Below are 26,083 nucleotides of genomic sequence, written 5' to 3'. Positions count from 1 at the left end.
ATTTACCTTCACTGGCAGGGTCTTTCTGTCACGGATGACCCGCCCCAGCTCGATCACCGACTGCATCTGAGAGACGGCGTTCTCGATGCGCTTGTCAATCAAATTCTCCCTGTGAAAAGGCAATGTGGTTGACTTCAGCACCTCCACCATCTGAGCGATGCACCCTTCGCAGCTTTCGTCGACAAATGGCCACTTGACTCGGACGATCGCGAGATCGGTTTGTTTTAGAACTACGTCTCGAACGCGTGCGTTTCAGTAGAGTATGTTTGACAGAAAGACGCTCTTCCTTATAAAGGGTGATGTACTCTCAAAGTAATGAAGAGCAAAAGCAACACAAAGCAAATTTCATTTGACGGTTACAGCATATCTTCCCAACATTTTGCACAAGGGATTCAAAAAGAAGAGGAAAAAGTCGATCCAAACAGCACAGGCCTAACCTAAGACTATTTGCATATTTTTCCACACAAACTGATTTTTAAGTAAACTGTAGCCAATAAAAATAGCTATAAAATTGAGAGTAACGAAAATTTAACAGTCTGGGTAGATGTTTGCAGAGGTCGCTTTGTGTCACTATTCAGTTGGGTCATAACAGTGTTGTGAAGTTCCAAAGGTCCTAAAAGTATAAAATGACTGCATCAAAGTTGTAACCATCTTTTTTATCTGCCCTTTACACAGAACCACGTAGGGGTTGAACTGACTAGTCGACGCATCGACTTTACCACTGCACAATGATGCTTATGGCTTCCTGTTGATTAATCGCCAGCCGTGCCATGTTTTGGCACTAACAACACGGCCACCTCACTGAAATTAACTGCAAACGAGCGGCAGAATCTGAAATACTTTCCCAAAAATTAGACCAGTAAGACTTGCACAAAAGTCTCTTCTCAAATTTATCAAAAGCACAAGTGCTATGAACGCCCATCTGTAAAAGGCAGCCATTAACACTAGCTGACTAAGAGTCTCTCTCAACATTCATCACCGATCTCACACTGACACCTTCATGATGTGAAACAGTAGGACCTTATAAAACTCTTACAACAATCCACAAAACACGACTGCAGGTTCGATACATGCACTGTAAAATCCCATCACTATGGTTTGAATTGCAAGAGTGATTTATGCTCAGAATAAAATGTTTGACTTGCCAAAGAGTCTTCGAAAGGCTTGAATATAACCAACTTGAAGATCTGAGTTAGAGCCTTGTGAATGTTGTCAGCTCAAAATGCATCTTGAACTTGTATTGCTACAATTAAAAACACTAATCTGTTTATAGTGGACTGGTGAAAAACAAATTTTTCTCTGCAATTGTAGTCGTTTTCTTTTTGCAATTAAATAGCTTATTTGATTTAAAAACATCCCATTGAGTGGAATAATAATTTGTTTCTCAGAGCAAGTGATGATGTTCTCGGGTCAATTTGACCTGTGCACTTATTATTATCTAACGCATTTGTCAGAAAATGAAACAAATTGCAACAAAGAGCTTTATGTCATTATTGAGAGCATTGCAAACCATGTTAATGAATATTTAGTGGTGGGGAGATGCTGGCTTTGACTGGCAGTGTAAAACAAGTTTTTTGTATTTTTGCCTGATACTTTAGTATGTGGTGGAGTGATCTTGAGAGGAACGTCAAAGTTAGCCATTGCAGTTCTCCAAGATTTTCATTTTGTGTAATGAAGGAATTTACCACACCTGAGTTGGGGCAGCATGAGATAATGGATGCTGCCGGTGTCCTTCTCCTCCAGAGAGGGGAGGTCGACAAGGTTACGCAGGTTTTGGTACATCATCTCGGTGATGAAGGGTGTGAAGGGAGCCTGGAAAGGAGAAAAAGAAGAGCAACTGTAGTGAAAATGAGAGGAAAGCTATTTGATGCAGTGCAACTGCGGGTTCATTTACATTTCCCAATGCAGAGGGCCAGAAGTCAAAAGGAGCTTTAAACATTTCTTTTTTGGGAGAGAGAGAGAGAGAGAGAGAGAGAGAGAGAGAGAGAGAGAGAGAGAGAAAAAAAAAGAAGCAAATCCAATACATTTCATTCCAGAGATTTTATGAGCAAAAGATCAAACAGAGTTGTGCCAGTAGTGCATTTCAGGTATGCAAATGAATTCATAAAGCTCACAAATGATCTGTATTGATCTAGGCAAGGCTATCTGCCTCTGATCACTCAAGTGTTATTATTCATCGCCTTGAAAACACATTGCACCAAAGCCCCTTCCATATTCGTACAATTAGTCTGTCAAACACACAACCCACCCCCATAAAAAACAACAACAAAAGATATTTTTCGCTTACTCTTATCCAGTCACGCTTTAACACAAGCTGTTATGACTCACCATCAGCCTGCACATGGAGAAGAGAACACCGAAGAGGGTTTCCAGCGTCCATAGACAGTCCTCTGTACCACTCTCGCCCTACAAAGTTCACACACGTCAATACATTGTCTCACCCCATGGAGCAGTGAATAGGAGAGAAGTGCACAAACACCCTCCAACTCCACCAATGCTGACAAAATTGATCACTCATACACACACACACCAAAAAACAAACAAAAAAAATACCCCTAATGACATGCCATTTTGTCTTTCTTTGATAATTAAGAAAAAAAAAAATCATCTATTACACCAAGCATCCCCGACGTGCGTATGACATCACGGATTCATTGCATTTCCATTCGCTGCAATGAAATAAAGATGCTTTGGGATACGAGTGTTTTGAGGTACAAGCGCGGCCGCAGAACAAATTCAACTTGTATAACAAGGCACCACTTTATTCATAATTTCATATGCACCAATGATTGAAACAGCAAAGCGTGGAGAGTCTGTCATGGAAAAGCACCAGTTCAGTAATCAATGAATGGAACCAGTAGCCTCTGATATACAGTATTTCACACCCTGTCCTTTTCTTTCTGCTTGTGTTATAGATACAGCAACTGCTACTTCCTTGCCAAGTGTGCCAATATTGTTTGTGGCTCGATAAAAAAATAAATAAATAAAATTGCATTAAGTTTCTCGATAAACACGGGATGTAGTCTCTTCATTGGAGTTAGTTTATACATTCAGGATGTGCGAGGGCTAACGGCTAGATTTCTTTTTGGGGGGGGGGGGGGGCAGACTTGATCCATACAGTTGCTTTAACCCAACTGGCCCACTGGTGATCGAGTAAATATGATGACACCATGACCTGGATGAATGAGAATATCCGCAGGCATTCCAACAGGGGTTGTCATTATTTTGTTGTTGTTTTGTTGCTTTTTATCTGTTCTAATCTCCTTGTTTTTCCCTGCCGGGTGTGATTGTTTTTGATCATTAAGTGCTCTCGAGGCCTGTCACGACTGAAACCTTGTATTGTTGGGTGGAATTCCAACATTACATTTGCCCAAAATGAAGAGGCAAAAGGAGGAGTTTGTTCTTGATCTCTTGCAAGAATCTGCTGCACAGAACTGGCTGTGTCTTTTCACTCTGGAAATTGTCAAAACCGTCAAAATTCCTCAAAATATCAAAATGGCAAACTGAGCATCCGAAACATTTGGAATCAGTCGGGCCTTTGACTTCACTGGTCACCTCACCTTCAGACGGCGTCTGTTGGTACGGACGTACCAGTTGGTGAGCATGTCCACAAACTTGACCAGGCGAGGCACCACGGTGTACAGGCGGTACCCTGCATGGCAGATAACAGTTAGCACTCTCACACTCAAGGAGGACAGACCAGTACACACAGTAAGTAGTCAGATAAACAGTAATCAAAGTGTCTGCGTCTGTCAACTCACCATCCATTTCGGCCTTAAAGAACTGGATGAGGGACTGCGTGAACGACTGGATCCATTTGTCCATGATGTTGTCACTCTGCTTCACGGTGTTCTCGTTATACAGGAACTCAATGCCGTCCTCCTGGGTGCGAACACGCGCAAAAGCAATGGCACATTTAAACACAACAGGAACTATGCAGCAGAAAGTATCACTCACGGGTCACAAAAATCAAATGCAATGTGATGTAATTACTTTGTGTGTGAAAAGAACTGCTTATGGGCCAATACCTAATTGGATCTTCACGATAAAGAGTATGCAGAATATTAATGCTTTTTTTCCCCCCGGCAGAGGGTGGCTTTTTTTTTTAAACTACAATGTTAAATACGCACCCAAATGCATAATTTCCAGATAAACAACACCACAGGGACTAATTACTTCACCTTTCTACAAGATTATTTCATTCTATTAATCAAAGCTAATTACTGTTCTGTACCAATGAGCAGTGAATTTATTAGGCTGAGATTGTTACTCCATCAAACATGTCTTGTTGTTTTTAAAACCTGCGATTGGAGGCTGTCAAGAATGACTTGCGTGAGTGTTTGGAGAGACGTGGCATTTTGTGATGTTCATTAAGAGCAGGTACCTTCTGTAACCTTTGCACATTCTGCACCAAGAAGCGATAGGCATTGTACCACGGCAGGAAGACATCCTTCAACACATCTCGAACGCCCTCTTCTTTGAAACGCAGGTTTTCCGCTCTCACCACAGGGGAGTTGATGAGATACAGTCTGCAGTGAAACAGAGACAGTAAAAATGATGGCGGGCATGCGTTGAGGCAGTTTGTATTGCGCTTGCATTAAAAATATACTGTATATATATATAATAATAATTAAGTAATGAATAAAACGGGCTATTTTATGGCTTCTTCAATCAACATCGATTTGAGCGGACCACCATACACTTAATATCGACTTGCTTTCCAATACCATAAAATTGAAAATGCTAATCACGTTGCATTGTGCCCAAAAGAGTGAAAGAAGTGATAAAACGGTAATTCTTACAACTCTAGTTTTGCAACAAATAGAATTCATCAGTATGATTCCCGATGACATATATGAAACGAGCCATTGGCGTGCAATGACAGTTTTGCGTCAGCTGCCTAGGTGGGCTGCTACAGATATCCGTGATGACTTAAAACTGCGAAGGTGTTTGGCTGTCTGCCAGTCAGAAGCATTCATGTCGAGTTATTCTGTTACAATAAACTTGTGGAGTGTGCAAAAGTTTCACCAAGTCTCACTCATTAAATGCGCATGATTGGAGACAACACACAATGGTGCAATACTGACATTTTGGAGTTTCAAAGGAAATACACACTATTACGGAGATAAGTTGAGAAAGGGCAAAAACCGAAGCAGACCGGGCAAAACAAAAGTTATTTGATGAAACAAGTTACTTTGGTGATACATCTTGAATTTTCATAAACTTAATGAGTATCCTGCAGCTGTCGCTGAAATTGCTCTCCACCCTGTACTGCCCCTTTACAAAACCTACTGTTTCTCTTCAATGGAGACTGTGGCAGTGGATAATTGCAGAATAAATATTAACGACTGTGCTTTTTCATCAGTGGAAGTTGTCAAGCTTCTGTCACAGTGAAATATCATTTGATATGAAAACATTTCACAAATTGGAAATATATTTGTCGAACGGTGCACAGTGAGCTTGCTAACGGAATCATGTTACAGTGTGCCGATGAAATGTTTGCATTAGAAAACAACCGCGCCGTCAGCGAGTTGACATATTTCCCAATTCGTGTGCCCATTATCTAACATGGCATCTGCTTAATACAATGAATATGGAAAATTTGCAAATGAGGACATGTCAAGGCATCCTACGGTGATATTTATTCAATTAGAGCATATACTTTAAGTGTTGCAAGAACAAATTATTTTCTTCATGAATCCATGACCTTTCGGCCCAACTGTTTCAATTTTAACATTCCAAATGTAAATAGACAAAACGATAGACTACACTAAAAAGACGATATGAACAGAAGAGCAAGAGTCATACGCTTTGTATGTCACAAAAAAATCTATCCATGCATCAATAAATAGTCCTGATATAACAAGTCCCTAACTGAACGCCCCATCATGTCATGTTTCAGTGCGTTACATGTAAAGTATGTTTTAGCTTGTCTAACGTTGCTGTACCAAGGCGCGCTTGTTTTTCCGAATGGAAAGATGATACATATGCCCCATCCGCAAGCATTTGCACAGTAAATATTCGTGCGGATGCAGTAAGGCGTTTCGCTTCAAGTCTCAAGTCTTTATACCTCAAATTCAACTCTGATGTTTGACAGCTCAACGCATGCGTGCCCTTAGGATTAAGCATGTACAGTTCTCAGTTCCTATGTGGATACATTTCCATACTGTATATTAGTATCATCATTAGTAATCATGCACAGATGCCACACACACACTTCCGCTCAACTTCTTCCCCGATGTTGTAAAAATACGTTCCTGTGCGCTGCAACGGTCCACATAGCGGCTGCAATATAAAACTGGAATTATCCCATTGGGAGACCCACAAAGCCCGAGTCTATTTTACTGTATTCTAGAGAGAAACAAACAGTTATATTTCTCTCTGCAACTCACTTTTCGCCCTGTGTATGTGAACATATGGTGCAACTGTGTGGTGCTTTATTCATTAGGCCATATGCCACGGTGCTTCTACTGCTCAGGGCAAAAGAGGAATGTGCGTGTGAGTATGCGTGTGCCGTTTGCGTGAGCGTGCGTGCGTGTGTACATTATGTAGGACTGTGACAGTTCGGTGTAGCTCGCGATTCTTTCAAAACCACGCCAGCTAATGACATAAGGTAGGTTAGCATACACATACGCATATATACACACGCATGCACAGCCACCGGCACGCAGCTATTCATGCTTCAGAAACGCACAATCACACTTGCTCACATTCAAGCGCAAGAGCTGACCTGAGGGCATCGGCGCCATAGCTCTGCACTATGAGGTTCGGATCCGGGTAGTTCTTCTTGCGCTTGCTCATCTTCTGTCCATCGCTGAGGGCGTGGAAGAGGGGTAAAGGCGTTAATATGCACACACGTACAACGTACACAAGCACGCATGCGTAAAAATACATCTAAGTAACCGCGCACTTGGGTTTTCAAATTAGCGGAGTACTTCCAGGTCAGCAGGCCTGTGAGCACGTTGCTGCGTTAAGCGCTCAGGGCTGAGGAAGGAGGAAGGGGTGGAAGAGAAGAGCCCTAATTGATGAGCACCTCTAAGGGACTAAATGTCATAGCGCACAAAGCGTCATGATCTGAACCAGCAGCAGGTGAACAGGCAGGTGAAAGGACAGGGGACGTACAAGAATATAAGAATACTGGCAAGAAAATGGAAAGAGGCAAGGGGGAATCTTTCTCAAGATTGAATACTAACCTAGCAAGTACCAAGCCATTCACGATGACATTCTTGAAGGGTGGTTTGCCAAACAGGGCTGTCGAGAGCACAAGCAGGGTGTAGAACCTAAAGAGGGACACAGAAAAGAAGCTTTGAAAGGAACATTATATACTATTTCTCCACAAATTAAATATTTAAAACTCTATAAACAGACAGAGTTGGGGGAGGGAGGGTGCCGTTTAATGCAAATGAGCCACCGCTCACCATGTCCACCGTTGTGGGATGTGACTTTAACGTTTTTTACGGCCTATGGTGACTATGCAATTGACTGCTCCCGAGGAGCATTATATGGTATTTGTGGTCTTATCAGAAGTGAATCAAAGTTGTGCAGCTCTACTTTGGTTTTGGATTTGATATGCTCCAAGTTTAGAAAACGAAAAGAAAAATTCTGCCGTGAGGGGGGATTATTTAAATCAAAACGACACGGACGTCAAACTAGTGCCAAATTCCGGATGGCTTTCTTAATGATGCAATTTCTTGACATTGGCAATCCATTAAAAAAAAAACACACACACACACACACACACACATTTGATGATGTAATTTCACAGTTGATGAGTAAGCAGAGAGATCCAAATATTTGCTAGGATTATCCATCTATTAATGCTCTACTCTCCTGCCTCCAATGAATGTGTTTGCTCATCAGTCTCCAAGATTCCATTCGCATTTCCCTCCCGTCCACTTACCACCCCCTGGTCTGGTCGATGCCCTCAGCAATGAAGTCCGCTGGGAACGTGTCCTCAAATTCCTTCCTGTTTTCGAAGGGGTAGTGGACCTGGGCGTAGGGCATGCTGCCACTCTCAAACCAGCAGTCGAACACCTCAGTGATCCTGCGCAGGGCACCTTTGCCACAGCGCGAGGGGATGGTCAGATGGTCAATGCTGGGGTGGGCGTGAGCGCAAAAGGCGCGAAATTACAACAGAGCTCACTTTTTAGGCGGTTCAAAGAAAGAGTTAGTTTTGATTGCAGCTCATAGTCAGTCCTGTGCCAATGTGAGGTTTTAGGCTTGACCACTCACCTCTCCCGATGCAGGTCGGTTACTTTGGTTCCGGTAAGTTCCTCCAGTTCGGCAACGGAGCCGACACACACCACCTGATCAACACACACAGTGAAATTTGAGTAAGGCAGCATAAAGGCTCACATTTGATTGAGTCTGCGAGAGCATTATTAGTTGAACAATGCAATTATTGTCGTTAGCAGTGGTTCAGACCTGCAGTGCTACTATGAGCAGGTATATGTCACACGACCCAGTTAACATGCACAACAACAAACACATTCTGAAATCAATACCTCTATTAGTCAATTCAGATCTAATTTGTCAAGACCAAATTTTTGATAGAGCTCGTGTTGGCGTACTTAATGTTGAGTTTGGTGAGACAGGATAGGTCATGCAGTGGATGTAGAATTTGACCAGCCTTGAGTTGAAAACAGGTAAATTCACTTTAAAAGTCGGCCTTTGTTAACACCTTCAGAGCAACTTCATAAAATGCTCTCCGCAGAGAGCCAGCCTCGGGGCTCTGCTCTAGTTTCGGCAGCACAAGGTAGGCAACATGGCCCAGATAGATGCTAGTGCTAATCCTGATCCGACACAAAGAAGGTATCATAAGACTGAAAACACAATATTCACACCGAGCCGAGAACTGACAAAAACTAAAAGAATGGCTACTGGGGGATGAAATCATGCTGGCAACCACAAAGAGACAATTTTTGCGTGTGCGAGTTTGCTGTTGCCGGGGATGGTTAAGACTGTGACAAGCACCAGAGAGTGCTCTGGAAACAGACACATCGCTATTTCCAGCAAGGAGGTCGCGAGCTGTCTCTCTTTCAGCCCAGGGACCAGCACTTCTTCCAACTTAAAAAAAAATAAATTACAATTTAAAAAAACAAACATTGTGAAAGCTTTATTAAGTTCACTTGACTTCACACCATCAGCTTGATTTTGACTGTGATCAGTGGCAGTCCTAGTTTGAATGGCACCCGACGCAAGAGAACCACGTCATGAACTGAATAGATCTGGCTGCTCAATACAGTCCAAAGTTGAAAGCCCCAAAGGTGGTAGGTAACATTTGAAGTTCAATCAGAAATGTTCCGGAAAAATATATTCCAGAAAAGTCAAATAAAATACGAGCGTTCCAACAGAATACCTTGAGGCACCTGCAAAAAAGTGAGTAATTCTATTTTTACTTTAATCAGTGGTTAACTTCAGCACAAACCTGGCACACACCAATTTCCTTGAAATGATTTCCTATGGGATAAATCGTTTTGAAATTGGTCAGCCAGCATCACACAATGGACTGCGTTCAACTGTGGAGGCTTCATTGCATCCATTTTCTGTATTGTGCAATTTATTATTTTCTCCATCTTCCATCATCATCTTTGCTCTCTTTCTTTCCATTTCATTGCTGTTTGCATTGTATTCCTTCGAAGGTGCCCTCACCAATACGATGTGAAACCTGAATGCATTAAGTTTCTTGTTTATATAAATGAATTATGCATGATTTTAATTTATGGAGGTACTTTGTAATGGTGCCCGGAGGGGACGTGGACACCATGTAATATGTATTCACGCTACACATTGGAAACAGTGGTCACACAATAGCAACGCTAACCATCATAATGCATATCATCCATGATAAACACTCATACCAAGGCTCACCAATAAATTAATCAAAATGACTAATTGTAGAGCAAGAATGCAAGTTACTGGTTTCAACTGTGGATAGCTTTTCAATCGTGACTTGTCATGCTGAGCGCCTGCTGATTTTTGTGAAACATCTCGGCATCTCTGGTGTTCTCCTCACCTCCTCATAGTCGTCGCTGACCCACATGGGGATCGGCGTGCCCCAGTATCGGTTCCTGGAAATGGCCCAGTCGCGCGCATCTCTCAGCCAGTTGCCGAAGCGCTTCTCGCGCACAAAATCGGGAACCCTGCAAGAGAGGTACGATATTGTGAGTGTTGCTGTTGTTTTTTTTGTTTGTTTTTAATACAAAACAGGGTTATGATCACTGTAGTAGGCACAATTTAAAACCGGTTGTTCCTTGCAAGCCATTTTCGGATGCAGAAAAAAAAGCATGCATCAATGGAGTGATGGAAACGATTTTTCAAGGCAGACAAAAAGAGGAAATGACAGCTAAAGTGTAGCAATTCACCTTTTCAATGACACTCCAAATGATCGTAAAATAAAGACAGCATTTTTGTTTTGTTCATAATTTTGTTGTTTAGGATATTACGGTCGTACAATGCTGTCACAAGTGTTCTCACTGGTTTCACTTTTTGTGGCCGTTTGGGATTTTTGAGTACCACTGGTATATAATGTAGCGCAGAAAAGCGAAATGGGTCTCTTTTGCATACTTTCACCTCATTGGTTACTTGTCTTATGCTCTTCTCTATGCCGCGGCGGTGTTGCTCATGAGTGTAAACTGAGATTGAGGTGGTGGTGGCGGAGGAGGAGGAGGAGGAGGGTAGATAAATCGTCTTCCGCGTCCACCTACTAAGCAATGAGTTCATCAATTCCCATTTGTAGCAGGCATTTCTATTTAGGCCCCCAATATATCATTTAATGATTTTTCTTTTGGCTGCTGCTGCTGACCAAGTCCCCGTACTCCCCCACCCCCACCTTCTCCCTTTTTCTCTTGCTCCGTGTAGGATGTTAAGTGTGCAGTCTTGTCTTTGAAGCCTCAGAAGCTCTGGTGAGACAGGGGACTCAAGAGGTTACCGAAGCAGAGAAGAGTATTTACAATTTAAATGCAGATTTCTCCGGCATTTACTAAAACACATCCATCACGGAACACGGCAGCGAATGAGAAGGGAATTTGGAGGTTTGAGTTATCAGTTATTATATAATTCAGGTTTAAAATTATACTTAGTTTATGGCTCCAAAAATCTGAACATGTTAAGATTTGCGTTAGCAAAATGTGTTCATTTTGACAACACATCCAATCCTCATGCCTCAAATTCTTTGTGTGCTCGAATGTTTGAGATTCAGTCAACTGCATCTCTGCTGGTTATTTGCCAAATGATGCTCTCCAATTTGCCCCAATCACTTCGGGTGCCTCGACTGTCTCACTGGAGTCAAGGCATTTCACTCCAAACAATAAGTACGCATGTCATTACATGACGCCGGATGGCTGTAGAGTGCAGACGCATCGTGATTTTATTGTTTGGGGGGGCCGCTTTGGCTTAACAGGAAGGAATGGGGGAGAGTGGACTAAATAGGACAAACAGATTGATCTGCTTCATCTATTTGTCATTATGTCCAGTTGTGGTAGGCAAGATAGCCGAGCAACCGTCCACTGAAGAGATGCGCTCTTCTCCGAGTACTCGTTAGGTTGCTCGCTGATTTACCCAGAAGAAGGTCCTAATAGATACTTAGCCTTCGCCAGACAGCTGCGCCAATAAGCAAAAGCGAGACAAGCCGAACAAATGACTGTGGGGATATGATAACAAGCACTTTGCTTGCTGAAGGGCTTTTTTTTTTAGCCTCTGATCAACGAACACGAACGTGATATGAAAGCACACGGAACCCAGAGAGGATTTTCCTTTCTACGACGATGCTGATGAGCCGGCAACGCTCGCTGACAGACAATCTTGGCGGAATTAAAAATCTTCACGGGAGCAGAAGTGGTGCGTCTAATCAAAAAGCGTCCTTTCAATTATTTAACAGGCACTGGAGGAAAGTTTTAATTAGAAAGTTGCATAATAGCGCATGTTTGAAGGCCAAAAGCGTGTCAGCTAAATCCGGCATTATGGAAATTGTATTATCAACATACCATTCTACTGTATATGGTTGAGGTAATACATATTGTATTTCACACCTTTTCGAATTGCAGCTCTATATTAACTTAGAGTTCGATGAGGAAATAATGGACACAATAGTTTTTTTTGGGGGGGGGGGGGACACGGTAAATAGTCATTTGCATGAACATTTGTTTCGCTCGCACTGCTTCCCTCTCCTGCCTGTCAACTTCTTCGCTTCCGTGGGAGTCAAGACTCACAAATGCACGCTCACACGTCCACAGTGCTCTTTTTGTACGATTTCATTGCTTTTATTTTTACATATGAAGTATATAGACTGTATAAACCACAAGTGGGGGTGATTAAAAAAAATGCAACCAACTTAAGTATCAGAACTTCTAAAAATGCTCACTGCCTCAGCATCTCAAGTGACAAGAGTTCAGAAAGTAGCAAAATAGGCAACAACAGATATATTGGTAAGATACAACTTTTTTTTGAATAGCTGGCCACATTGGCCATGCAAAGCAGAAAATGATGGGGTCTCGGTTTAAATGTTTCATTTCGTGCATCACTACCAAAAACACATTTTTAATGTACTACATAAAAATATCAATAATGATCTGCTGGTTTTCAGAGCATATTAAAAGTCACGTCATATAAAATGCAAATGGAGAAGGTTGGTTGCTGTGAAATTAAGTGTACCAGGATTACGCCACAGGAAATGAATTTATCCTTTACAGTAGTGTGCGTCAATCTCGCCCTTTCGGTGTGTGTGTGTGTGTGTGTGTGTGTGTGTGTGTGTGTGTGTGTGTGTGTGTGTGTGTGTATGTGTCTTCACCTTCCTAGTGGCTAGTCATTCATCTCAGTTTGACAGTCCCATTACCAGCCGCTCAGAAAAGAGCACTGGGAGCACCTGGGGTATTACCACTTGGCTGGTGAGCCTTCATATCGACATTTAGTTCTACTCCACATTCCGCTATCGCGATTATCATCATGTACAATTGGCATTTCATTTATTTTACTGTATGTACTATATGAAAATATATTTATACGCAAGAATTTGATGTCCATCATCTGGGCATGCATATTCAGCAAACATTGGGTGATGAGTACGCCATTCAGATCAAGTCTTACCAGTAACATTGTCCATTGTTGTCCAGAAGCTTCTGCACCATGTGCTCCACACGGACAAACCAACTGGGCACAGCTTTGTAGATCAAGGGGGTGTCTGACCTGCAGGCAAATGTACCCGTTACAATCAAAGAAATGACTCACATTAGCGACAGAAATATAGGTCGTATCATATCATAATATAAACGAGAACATAGGTTATATTTTTACACATTCATTTCTTCTAATCAAACGAAATACAGTACCGTTACTTAAATATATTCCACAATTCAGATGGTGAGGGGTTAATAAATAAAGACTTTCATCTCTGTGAGTTTGCATCTACTAGTGGCTTGACATCCGTGAATATGATGAGCTTAATTAACCCAATTGCTGCTCCGAGAGTAGTTAATGAATTGAAGTTCTGCTAATGTGGGACCTTGAAAGGTTATTACCGTTCTTGCACACTGACTTTGAATTGATTCTGAACAGAGACCGCAAACAATTATTGACCCTGCGGTCCATTTGAAAACCGTTAATTGACAAACTCTGCTGCGACTTCACAGGAGGTCTCGCGGTTTGCTGCCACAAAAAAAAAAAAATAAAAAAAGTAGTATTTAATGTGTGACCCGTAATTCCCATTATCGGCAGTCAGTAATCACAAGAGGCTATCATCACAGTAAGCAATCTGGCCATGTCTCACCTCCAGCAGAACGGGTAGCTATGTTTGAAAGAACTGGAGTTGACAAGGCGACCCTTCTCCTTCAGCAACTTGATGATGTTCTTGTCGGCATCCTACACCAGGCAAAATCCGACATAGTTAAAAAATTCACGCAGTAATAAAAAATGTGACAAACATGGATGAAATACATGAAACAGGAGCAATGTAATTCCAATCTAAATGTTTGTTTCGAACAAGTGTTGGTTGCCGATCCAGCATTTACAGCGTCCATTTTTATTTATTTATTTGTACAAAGATAACCAGAAATGCAATGTATTCCACGAGCCATCATTCTCCCGACAGGGTACAATAATGGGTAATTCTGAAATGAACAAAAATGGCATACGCAGCAAATAGGCATCTATAAAGTTTTTTTTTGTTGTTATTTTTTTTTTTGTCAATCAACATCAAGATTGTGGGGCATTGGTCAAGGTATTTGCTATACCAAGTGAAAGATTAGAGAGAGAGAAAGAGAGAGAGAGAGAGGTCAAGTGTGGTGTTGTCAAGTGTGCACGCTATCATCTGAACCTCAATGGGCACAAAATAAGCATCCGATTAGGCGGTTTCTCAGTCAGCATGTATGGTGTGCTTAGGTTCACTAAGTGTGAGCACTACATCAATAAAAGACCAGTTTTGAAAATGGCAAGAAAAAAAACCCCAGCATGAAAACACACAGTATGTAAGCGGTCAAATCGGGTAGTTTTTTAACTAATTGTTTTCTGGTTGTTTTTCGATTGCTGGTGAATGCACATTTATGTTCAGTTCATCTTAGTTAATTGAGTATCCCCACATCATCTTTTCAGAATAGCTCAAATAGACAACAAATGAAAAATGAACAATATACTTGAAGGCGCATTTTCACAGCGGGAAGGGATCATTAGTCCTAAATGGAAATGCATTTTCAAGTCATAAACAAAGCAACAGCGGGGAGAAGAAATAGTCAACTGCTCAGATCAAAACATGGAAAAAATAAATGGAATTAAACCAGCTGTCAATACTGTTAAGGGGTTTATTGTCAAAGAGCTAATCTCAAAGGGCTAACGGGTCACTCACTTTGACGTACTGTCCCGCAAAATCGGTGACCTCTGAAGTGAAGCAGCCGGAGGCATCCACGGGGCAGATCGGAGCCTGGTCCCTCTGAATGATGCTGTATTCAGTGCACACCCGGTAATCGTCCTACATGGGGAAATTGGACCCACATTCAAGCATGGATTAATGCTAATTCATCTCTTTTATATTGTTAGCCGCTATAAAATATCCGAAAAGTCATGGAGTGTAGCACAAAACTGTGTTGTCATAAATGTAAGATTTTCTCCCTGGTTACAGCATTACCTTAAGAGTCATCATTTTCATGATGTGATTCCCCCCAATCTATCTTCATGAAATAGATTAAAAATAAGTAATTACCCAACCACTTTGGCAGGCTGTCTCACAAGCATAAAGGCACCTAATAACTCCATACTAAATAGTGTGTTTCCAAAGCTAGAAACAAAACATTGCCGCCACTGCTGCTGCTGCTGCTCTGTGACAGCTCAGCGCCAAGGAGCTGATTGCTCTCCAACTGTTAATGCATTCTGTATTCAAACAGCCTGTCAAGTGGCACAAGATGGATGGCCAATGGGGCCGTTTGGCATCTCAGCTCCAGGACATTAGCGTAGAAAAAAATGGAAATACGCCTTCTAAGGGAAAGGAAATGCATTGATCTGCCATCTCTAAAATATGTGCAGTGAAGCATGATTACAATACTTTACACTCAAGGTCTGAAAGATGAATGAGTGGGTGTGGCGGCAACAAAAAAAGGTTCCCGACAAGCCTTGAAATCCTTAGCCCTCTTGACAAGATCGTATAACTCAACTCGCTATCACCCAATACTTCTGATCGCAGAGCAACATTGCCTTTATTTTCCCCGATATAAATCCTAAATATTCTACACAAACGAGACTCCCAAATATGCATATTTCTTGTGATTTGTCACTATTGGTGCAAACATAATGAACAGGTAAGTTGCCCAAAGCCTATTTTGGATTAATAAAGACATTCCAAGATGCATTTGCAGTGGAAATGGGACACCATTCAATAATTTGGAGGATTAAGAAAACAAGTGATTCCACCTTACATGGGAATCAATGTGGGGAAATATTAATAAAGTGTTACATCCAGGATGCCCCTGTCCTGGCTGCTCAGTACAAGAATGGCTAAAAACAAAAGTAAATGAAGTGCAGAGACTTCCATTCATTTTTAAGACGAACAATTTTTCAAATGTCACTTGAAGCGTGACTTTTATGAACAACAGAACAAATTATTTCAATCATATTGTGGAGATGATGGTGAATTCAAAACAGATCAGAATAATGGATTGTGTTCTCCTCTATAGACAAAGATGGACAACTCCACATCCGTACTTACAGCTCCAAAGTAAGGTGCCTGATGGACCACTCCTGTGCCCTCTTCCTCCTTGACATAGTTATCCGTCACCACCTGGAATGCTCCTTTCTCGCCGCACTGAGATGAAATGGTGCAAAAATAGACAGAGAAAGGACACAAACATATAAATAATAAATGGCAGTATGTGGTTGACCATTAAAAAAATGTAAACATTAAAAAAAGGTTTTCATTTTGTAGCAAACACATAAAAGTAGGAGACAGCCACCGAGTTTACTAACCTTGGCAAAGTAATTGAAAAGAGGCTTGTACTTTTTTCCACTCAGCATTTTGCCAGGAAATCTGGAAAGGGAAGGAACACACTTCAAAGTCACGTGTCAGCCAGAGCAGAGGGGAAACAAAAGTTTTCAGAAAACAATTTAGGTGAAGCTGGAGAACTCCCATCCAAGAAACGCATCCGTTATCCATCTTCTATAGCGCTTGTTCTCGTTATAGGGTGTCAGGTGAGCCGGCGCATCATCCCGACGGGGCAAGGCACACCTTGGACTGCTCGCCAGCCACATAGCAGAGCACATGGTGTTGACAATTGTTCATGTACTGTATGTGTATGTGTATGTGTGTGTGGGTCTATATATATATATATATATATATATATATTATATATACATACTGTATACTGTGTATTTTATACACACACATATATACACGCACGCACGACAGCTGGGATAGGCTCCAGCATGCCCGCAACCCTCATGATGATAAGCGGGTTTGAAAATGGGTGGATGGATGTTGTGCTGTTGTGTGAGGAAGCTCAGTGGGACTTGTGCTTAATTATCAACCAGTACATCTAAGGAGGACACATAACTCACTCTTTTGCATGTTTGAAATGTGTCTCTTTGAGCACTCACTTGTCCAGGAGAGTGTACTCGCTCTCCAACTTAAACAGCGCACCCAGACGGGCTTCCATCATGATGTACGTCTTGTTGGTGGTGTTATCTGAGGGGGAAAAAATGTAAAGGCAAACCTAGGCAAAACTGTAACTGTGTTGCAGGTTAATTTGGACTATTCAAATGCAAGCCTCTTGGTGTGACTCAAGAAAAGGATGGAAAAGTGTTCTCCCAAGTAAGAATTTAACCAAAATGCTCTGGAAAAATATGTCCAAAAAACAAACAATGTCACCAGAGGTTGTTGCTTTTTCTTTAATTTGTTTGTTTGTTTGTTTTTTAATGTCACCACGACTTGATGGCAAAGATGAAATGTGTGATGGAAATGAGCATTGGACATTGGGAATCGTGGACAACATTCAACTCGACCTCACTTTCAACAAGCACAGCTGTAACATAAAACCTAAACGTGAATAATTAAAATACAACCACAAATAACTTAATAAAATGATCTTTTCTAATAAATGCCTTTTACAATGGCATTTACGATAGAGGAGAGTTTGATTGCCTCTCGTTGCACTTGTTGTGTGAGGCTATCGATCAGAAGCACACAATTGAAATCTCCAAGAACCGCATGCATTGACGTCAGTCATGTTGGCGACAAGCTGAGTTTGAATGTAAACAAGCACCTATAGTTTTCTAAGAGCCGATAATTTGTCCATTGGTGAGTTACACAGAGATTTGGATCAATTCTGCAGCCCCATTTAGTCCTCTCTCTTGCTTCACTTTACTTCATTTCAAGGCCAGGCGGGATTTGGCTCAACGATTTGGGGTGAAGTTTTTTGCTGTTTTAGCGCCTCGCGGTCGTAGCCTCGAAGATGAGCGGTGAGGTCACATGGCGGCGAATTCACAAAGCGCTGAAATTCTGAGCAGCTGCAAAATTTCTAGATGTACAGCTAATGCATTTGACCAGTATCGGAAACGGTATTAGACAATCTCACTCGTGGAGGACCAGAATCGGCAGCATACAATCCTGCACAGAACACCACTACTTAAAACATTCCATAGTTAACAAAATGCTAAATAAACGTTTTTATTTGGCTCACTTGACATGGAGAAATGCATTTTGAAATTATAACAACTTGGGAATCGACCACTGTTACAGATCATGGATTGTGTTCAAATTGGAGGTTTTTACTATCTGTATATCATGACAAAGCTGTATGCCACAAAACATACAAAAAAACAGAAGGGAGAAGCAAGACAAATAATAATTGATCATTCGGCAAATAGCGTGACACAGGACGCTTAGCGGCCATTCCAAATCAATTCTTCCTCGTTAGTGTCTTCTAAGCTGTTTACATTTGCGACACGTGACTGATGATTTTTCTCATGCTCTGCTTAATTTTTGAAAGCTGGAACAAATGGCCCTGACAAGAGTGATTCATGTTTATTGATCCGTGTTTCATGTGTGATAAACAGCAACCGTGTGATGCTCTTCTCCGCATAACTGCTAACTCGGAGGGGGACTCTGATTGGGGTGTTGTATCCAGCTTGGTAACAACGAGGCCACAGCCGCAAAAAGTCAAGGTCGGGTAAGGACACAATGGCCGTGCTGTGAGACTGCTCAACTGGCGACAGAGCTGTTGGAGGCATTGCAATTCAGGGAACCAGAACAGTCCCAAAACACCAAATTTGCAGTTAAAAGGTGTATGGAGGAGAGATAGTAACAGCGTGGTAAAAGAAGACGTTTCATTGTGTCGTCGGTGGGACACATGATTGCGAGGATTGGACTTGCAGGGGCTGACAGAAGCCCGAGAGAGTAGCGAGACGTCGAACACGAGAGTGACATCGGGTCAAAAACAGGTGGTGGGTGAAGGCAAACGGGCAGAAAATGTTGGACGGAGATGAAGCGAGGAGGATGAGGGATAAAAAGAGACTGAAATGATGCAAAGAAGAAAAAAAAGTCATTGGTATTCCAAGGCGGTCTCCCATGCAGCACAGGCGGTGCAGTTACTGAGTCATTTGCTCAGTGATTCAACAGTGCCCCCTGCTGTTTGCCACTGGCTATGACACAGTGATGGGACTCATCAAGTTCGATCTATTTTACCGGCCACAACATGAGCTACAAACGCACAATCTAGCAGGATCCAATGTAAGTCTGTGAAACATCCTGCCTTAGAAAAACAACGTTCATGATAAGATTGTAATTTTATTGTAAAAAATGTAAACTCTTGTTCATAATAATCAAGCCATGGGTGAAACATGAATTTGATTTATAAGTCGATATTTTGTGCCAAGACTCTTACCTTGGACCTTGACATAAGTCATTTCAGGGTTGACACACAGGGCCAGATTGCTGGGCAGTGTCCACGGGGTGGTGGTCCACGCAATAAGAGAGACATTTTCATCATCGAGCAGCGGGAAATTGACGATGACTGATGGATCTTGAACATCCTGTAACCAGCCATGATGGAAAAGTATGTGTTTTTGTTTTTTTATTAACTCTGTTGTGAACTACTGTCCTGTCAAAGATGTGACGGTTGTGCAGACCTTGTAGTTCTGGTGGGATTCAAAGTTGGAGAGTGGTGTGTTGCACGCAGTGGAAAAAGGCATGACCTTGACACCACGATACACCAGACCCTTGTCGTACAGCTGCTTGAACACCCACCTGAAAGCAAAAAAGAACAAAAAAAAGCATTAGAAATGCGGGGGAAACGAGAGAAACGAAAGTGAGTGTAGGAACATTAATATGCTCATCACAGCATATCATAGAAGGTTCTGGATACCATGCAAATACACTAGTGGGTAGTGGGTTCATTATTGCCACATTGCATTCATTTTTCGCTTGTTAGATTGTGTCAACATGACAGAACAGCATTTGGCAAGTCATTCTGACGTCCGTGCACTATTCTGAGTGTGTGTGGTTTCATGGAGATGTTTTTTTCCGAATGCAGCCAGAACCGTTTCCCCATTCCAGTCGCAGCGCCTCGTACGGGCATTTTTGGGGCACTCTGTATAACCAAGTTTCGTTTTTGTCAAAATAAAATAAATGAATTAAAATAACATTGTGTAACATAAATCAAACAAATGTGTTAATATGAAACATTCAACTATTGGTAACACAAAAACACAAAGATTAATGGACTTATAACGTCATGAATTAAATGCATCGCGCCGCGCATTGCATTCTGGGAATTGAAAAGCAAAGTTATTTGTATGTAATCAATGACTGATAATCTTATTGTGCTATTATGTATACTCTGTCCATGTCCGCTTTGAGTCATAAGCACACACGTCCTGAATACTGTGTGGAAAATGGGTGTTTTTTTCCGGGGCAAACATACCAGACGGTCTCCATGAACCATGGGTAGAGAGTTTTGTAGTCGTTTTTGAAGTCGATCCATCTGCCCATTCGATTGACCGAGATCTGGCAATGACCAATGACACAGCATTGCCAAGTTTCACATTTAGCAGTTCCCAAAACACAACAAACACTCTTACATCTTAACACGCTCTCACCTCCCACTCATTAGAGTATCTCATGACGATATTTCGACACTGCTTATTGTACTCGGCGATGCCCATCTTGGCGACGTCGTCAGGGCCTGTGATTCCCAAAGTCTTATCGATCTCATACTCCTACAACACACATAGCTGATCGCAAAGTTCTCGGAGGATAAGTGAAAAGCAGCAACAACAAGATGCAGTATTATTTACCACAGGCAGGCCGTGGCAATCCCAGCCGAAACGTCTGTCCACATGGAAGCCACTCTGGTGGGCAAAGCGGGTGACAATGTCTTTGATGGTACCCGCTAGGATGTGACCGTAGTGGGGTAGACCGGTGGCAAAGGGTGGGCCGTCATAAAAGGTGTACCTGGTGGGGGAAATTGATATCACTATTATGTGATTGCAATTAATGGTGAGGTTAGGCCAAAATGTTCAAATTTTGATCAGGGCTTGATGAGTGGACATTTAAGAGCGGTGATTTGGAGGGCATGCCAGAGCATTGCTGCGTTTAACCTTTTTGCTTTTTAAATTTAAATATTTTACTTCTGGACTAGTGGTTCAGCTGCGTACAGTGAAGTGGAACAGTCCGAGAGATTGTCGACAGTACACCTCGCTTTTAGCAAGCATCAGAGCATTAAATCTGTATGTGTGTGTGTGTGTGTCCACACTGATACCCAGTGTTAGCAAGTATTCAACATCGTGACAGTCAGTAATACAGTAATGAGCAAGCGAACATTTAACATTTAAAAGCAGAGTTCGACCACATTAATGTATTGCTCTGACTTGGTACCCTGTGGCAGATGCTAATACTTGCCACCTATTCAGTCTATAATAGTATCTGGGTGCAGCTATCACTCTAGAATCTAAAAAAAAAAAAAGTATTTTTAATCCATTAAAACTAAAACATTACCATGGATCTAAATATGCAAAAATAATCATAATCTGCTATGGGAAGCAGGTTTAGGTCAGGACACCAAGCCTAAAGCTAATTCCATTACTCTCGATAAAAGTCAAGATAAAATATAAAAGTTAAAAGTCAGTCCAGAACAACTAGTTAGACAAGTAGTGCTATGGCTTTAGCAGAGGCTGAGATGCCTCCATTTGCTCACCTGGGCCTGTTCTTAGATTGTTTGAGGCACTCGTAAAAACAGTCTTTGTCTTTCCACAGCTGCAGGATCTTTTCCTCTTGCGAGGGAAAGTTGATGGACTCAGGCACCGGCTCCACCATGATGGTGTCTGTCCATCAACACAAGACAATGCGTCATGCCCTCGATAGCAAATGTATGCAGCACTTTTCATAAGTGCTTCACAGTCAAAATACAGTCATTCATTCAGATATAAAACAGATTCATATATTCATAATTCCAGAAAATACTAATTAAATCAAATGAAAATGATTATTTAGGGGTTTCGGCTTTTTTTTCCATGAATTATTTTTTCCCCCACTCGACATGAGAGAATGTCAGTATCAATCGCAGTAATTATGGCCAATAAGTTACAAAAACGTGCTCTTTTGAACAGGAACCTGGCAGACTGATTCATGCCAGTGCAACATACATAACAAATCAATGCATCTTATTTGTTGTGTTTTAGGAGTGCTAACAAGTCAATTAGTTCCCCACAATTTGTCAACACACCTTATCACCCAACATTAAGGTTTGTCATTTTAAGTTTGAAGCCCGACATATACGCTCAGAAAAGATGGTTCAAGTTCACTTCAAAGTATTGACGCCTTTTTGAAGTTAACTAGCATGGTAAGTTAGCCGGTCAATGTTTAAGTAAATTTGCTCGAAACAAAAAGCGTCCTGCGTTGATGAAAGGAAGGCGTTCTAATAACACACAAAGGTGCAGAATTTTGCCACAATCGTGGAACTATCCGACCATTTATTTGACGCTGAGTGAATCTGAATGGTTAACTCACATGCTGCCCACCTCTGGTTGACAAGACACACGAGAAATGATGCAAGTCGGTGTCAGCGTCAGCGGAAGTGACGACACCGGCGGAACTGATGTGATGTTCAAGGTACTCAAGGGAAGTAGGAATTTACTCGGATAGTAACCGTCACGCCTCAGACAGTATAGAAATCTCAATATTCACATTAGGACGCTCACAAATCAGCGCGATTATTCAGTGGCCTATATCCCTTTGCAGCGTTGTGGTTGTTTTGATGCATAAATCCACTGGTGAAAGGACACTTTGATTCTCTCCTTTCATCTAGAACTTCTTCAAACAAAGCGTAGGAGGGAAAAGTGGTTAAGAATGCACGACTGTCCGTGTTTCTATGTTGTGTTTATTATTTTATGTTAACTGTTTTGTAAAGCGCTTTGTTACAGCTGCAGCTGTTTCGAAAACGCTGTATAAATCAGGATGCATTGTATTGTAAATTTCGAGGAACATGAAACTAGGAAAATCCCTCGATATTCCTTAGTCCATTGAACTATTCACCATGTTAACGTTGTTCATGCGAAAAGAAGCATTTCAGTACATTTTTTCTTCGGTGTTCTTTAAAGTAATCATTCTTGCTTGACATGTTAAACGAGTTTCAGTCAAACAACGACAACAGCCCTCTTTCATGCCTGTCGTTTTTTCTCATAATGCAATACAAGTCAGTCTTTAAAATGCAACAGATTTACTGCAGCTTGTTATTGGCCCTTCATAGCAATGTATTTTTCCATCCCTTCATTTAAACCTTGCATTGACACCCTGAGCTTTGGACATCGAGTGAAGAAATCACACAACGGAAGAGTGTTTGTTTAAAGCATTGCTTTATTGCGATGGTAACACAAGGGTCACGAGCAAACAGATCATTTCGGAGCGGCGGCTGCGTTCTGAGTGGCGGCTGCGTTCTGAGTGGCGGCTGCGGCCTTCCTCGCCGCCTTCAAGCCCTTTTTGTTGTGCTTCTTGGCAAAGCGCATGTTCCTCAGGAACTTGGGGTCTATCTGCAAACATAAAAACAAAACTCTTCAGAAAAACTATTTCAATTAAAAGAAGTCAAAAAAAGTCAACTATACCTCAGCAAAAACTTAAAAATATAGCAAAACAGCAGCTCCTATATTTTGTTGTTCTACTTCTTCCTTTCATAACTTCGCTGCTGTGAATTGGGAATTTCTCCATTGCGAGACTAATAAAGGTTTTCTTATCTTAAAAGTAGTGAAATAATAGCTGACAGGTAAACAACTTCAAATTAAGTTTTATTTGTATTAGTTCAATAAATGATAATATATTAATTAGAATGTTTTCTATATTTTTTAGATAATTTAGAACAATTCAAGAAAAACATTCAACATTTTTTACATACTACCAGATTTGTATTCATATCCATGACTTAAAGTCTTATGGCCACTAAAATATGTTTATTATTTAAGCCTTTGGGGAGTATAATAGAATATTTTGCGTTTGACATCTCAACCGTAGTTCGAAAGATGGAAGCCTTGTGATATGATCAGGTAGGGTAACATAAGGGACTAGATTGACCATTGATTGCAGTTAAGTAAAAAAAAGAAAGCCATTTCATCCACACCATTCTTCTTGATATATGTCAGCTTTCATTGATTGATAGAAAGCCCATATTATTTACATATTTGTAGCTATTAATGTTTAATGCACTGATGGACTTTTTTGCTATTTGAATTTTAAATGTCTGCCTGTAGTTGAATGCACCCCGTGTCATGACAAATGTGACATATGTCCATGGTTATTGTAATGGTTCTCTTATGGTCATATTTGTATGAACCAGAAAAGGTGAGTGTATTACAAATGATAACTTGTGCCCTGTCTAAATACCTCTGCATTTCAAATCTGTGCATTCACACTGGATTCATATCCAATAGGTTATTGTTCACATGATCAGCGTTTGTCTTCCAAATTGGCAGCTGAGATCAGAAAAGCTTCCCGATTTAAACACTCTTGGCACCAAACAAAATGTGTGGTCCTCCAACATTGTGGTGTGTGATATCACAGGAAAACCACAGATAAGTATATGGTATCCAGATTTGGAAGAGGCCTAACTGCAATCTGGAAATACCCATTTCCATGGTGGCGCATGTCCTCATCGTGCCACTTTGAAACAGGCAATATGTTGCATGCATGTACTGTATTTTCACAACCAAAAGGCACACTTAAAAGTCTTAAATTTTCTCCAAAATGGACGTGGCACCTAATAATGCGTGTCGCTTTGGGTATGCACAGAGAGAATTCAAGATCAACTAATCAATGGTGCTTTCATTTTATGAAACGGCACCATCTATCCATCCAGGCAAGGATGAACAACCGTGGCGCAGCAACTTCCAGTGGATTACAAGGAAAAGATAGCCGTAACTGCAGCAAAAAGTGTAATGTTCTACATTACCTTAAATAAAGAGGATTTCTTGGTGATTTTAATCCTTTATTCTGCCGCTCTGTCGGCCTCATTTGGCTTCAATTACCGACTGTTCTCTCAACCAATACCCACATTCCTATGTACACGCTTGGGCTACAGCAAGTGTTGAGGGACAAACATACTTTGCATTTTGAAATACAACAATATGGCGAACACAGCTTTACTAAGACATGGAGGCAGCGCCGGGCGAGTTACACCACAATTTGTGAATGGATTGGCAAAAGCCGGCAGGGCTACGAGACTGTGTTGAATATCGAAAAAGCACCAGTAATTGACACTAAGCCTTTTAATACTGTGCGCCGTATGGTCGTGAAAATACCGTCCACCCAGCCCTGGAAAGATTGCCACAGCAAGCACCGTTTCTCTCTTATGTTGTCTAGTGTGTATCTTTTTGACATTGTGGCAGAGTACATACCCCCTTCAGGGACTCAAAGCGATGGGCTCTGGGCTTCTTGATGCCGTTCCTATGGGCCTTACGAGCTGCGGGGCAAGAATAGGGCATGAAAAGTAAATTACAACTGTAACAACTGCAGTTAGAGTTTGTGGGAAAATAGAGGGACTCTCGTATAACCTCTATGTACAAAAAAGCATGTTATCTGCGAAGGCTACGGGTGAATGAGTAAATACTTACACTGGTTATGTGTCGTGTGGTTCTTCGACTTTGCCATTGTGACTGTAGTTTACCTAAAATAAATTAAAAGGTAAGAGTTAAACAATGCCAGTAAGGCTCCATTTACTGGCCACATCTGCGTTACTAAGTTGAGCTATACGGACTGACCAAGGACAACTTTAAAGTTAGTATTTGATATCAACAGCAGGTTAGCAGAAAAACGCACGGCGTTAATTTAAAAACCTCATAGATTACGTACGGCATATGGTCATTTTGAAGCGAGCTAATGCTCAGCGCAGGAATACAACTTCACAGGAATTTATCCTTTTAAAAAGGAATCGTATGAATGAAATAGTGCATCGCACGTGTGCTTTGTAACGTGTTTTTTCAAACACAGTCACTGTTGGTGTACAGACACTGCAAGCACACGAAGATTGATGGAGATTAAAATTGTACATTTTCGGGAGAGAGGCTGGATACCTACTTCAAGAACAGACGACAACCGGAAGAGAAAGAAGTCGACTGCGGAAGTAAATAA

General features: G+C 41.4%; 2 protein-coding genes across 2 annotated transcripts in view; both read right to left on the bottom strand.

Annotated features, from left to right (window-relative positions):
- Window positions 1-22,527, bottom strand: part of iars1 (isoleucyl-tRNA synthetase 1) — a 36,023-nt gene extending 13,496 nt beyond the window's left edge. The window contains exons 1-24 of the mRNA XM_086118126.1: window positions 22,478-22,527; window positions 21,666-21,792; window positions 20,767-20,923; window positions 20,569-20,688; window positions 20,394-20,476; window positions 19,600-19,717; window positions 19,356-19,503; window positions 17,071-17,158; window positions 16,444-16,504; window positions 16,187-16,282; window positions 14,834-14,956; window positions 13,763-13,854; window positions 13,084-13,182; window positions 10,016-10,142; window positions 8,233-8,306; window positions 7,901-8,095; window positions 7,194-7,280; window positions 6,731-6,814; window positions 4,385-4,529; window positions 3,762-3,882; window positions 3,561-3,652; window positions 2,329-2,406; window positions 1,691-1,812; window positions 7-109 (exon numbers count right to left, since the gene is read on the bottom strand). Coding sequence (XP_085974252.1) covers window positions 7-109; window positions 1,691-1,812; window positions 2,329-2,406; window positions 3,561-3,652; window positions 3,762-3,882; window positions 4,385-4,529; window positions 6,731-6,814; window positions 7,194-7,280; window positions 7,901-8,095; window positions 8,233-8,306; window positions 10,016-10,142; window positions 13,084-13,182; window positions 13,763-13,854; window positions 14,834-14,956; window positions 16,187-16,282; window positions 16,444-16,504; window positions 17,071-17,158; window positions 19,356-19,503; window positions 19,600-19,717; window positions 20,394-20,476; window positions 20,569-20,688; window positions 20,767-20,923; window positions 21,666-21,784 — 2,532 coding nt within the window. The 5' untranslated portion in view covers window positions 21,785-21,792; window positions 22,478-22,527. The remainder of the gene's footprint in view (window positions 1-6; window positions 110-1,690; window positions 1,813-2,328; window positions 2,407-3,560; window positions 3,653-3,761; window positions 3,883-4,384; window positions 4,530-6,730; window positions 6,815-7,193; window positions 7,281-7,900; window positions 8,096-8,232; window positions 8,307-10,015; window positions 10,143-13,083; window positions 13,183-13,762; window positions 13,855-14,833; window positions 14,957-16,186; window positions 16,283-16,443; window positions 16,505-17,070; window positions 17,159-19,355; window positions 19,504-19,599; window positions 19,718-20,393; window positions 20,477-20,568; window positions 20,689-20,766; window positions 20,924-21,665; window positions 21,793-22,477) is intronic.
- A 778-nt stretch (window positions 22,528-23,305) lies between these two features.
- Window positions 23,306-26,083, bottom strand: rpl29 (ribosomal protein L29). The gene is made up of 4 exons (XM_086118836.1): window positions 26,030-26,083; window positions 25,567-25,619; window positions 25,351-25,415; window positions 23,306-23,496 (listed from the first exon to the last, which is right to left on the bottom strand). The coding sequence occupies exons 2-4, from the start codon at window positions 25,601-25,603 to the stop codon at window positions 23,362-23,364; spliced, it is 237 nt and encodes a 78-aa protein (XP_085974962.1). The 5' UTR covers window positions 25,604-25,619; window positions 26,030-26,083; the 3' UTR covers window positions 23,306-23,361.

This window comes from Hippocampus guttulatus, chromosome 8, assembly GCF_054856545.1.
Source record: "Hippocampus guttulatus isolate MCC_2025c chromosome 8, RoL_Hgut_1.0, whole genome shotgun sequence".
Taxonomy (NCBI): Eukaryota; Metazoa; Chordata; class Actinopteri; order Syngnathiformes; family Syngnathidae; genus Hippocampus; species Hippocampus guttulatus.
Note: the sequence above shows the minus strand (reverse complement) of the source record. Positions and strands in the feature narration are given on the sequence as shown.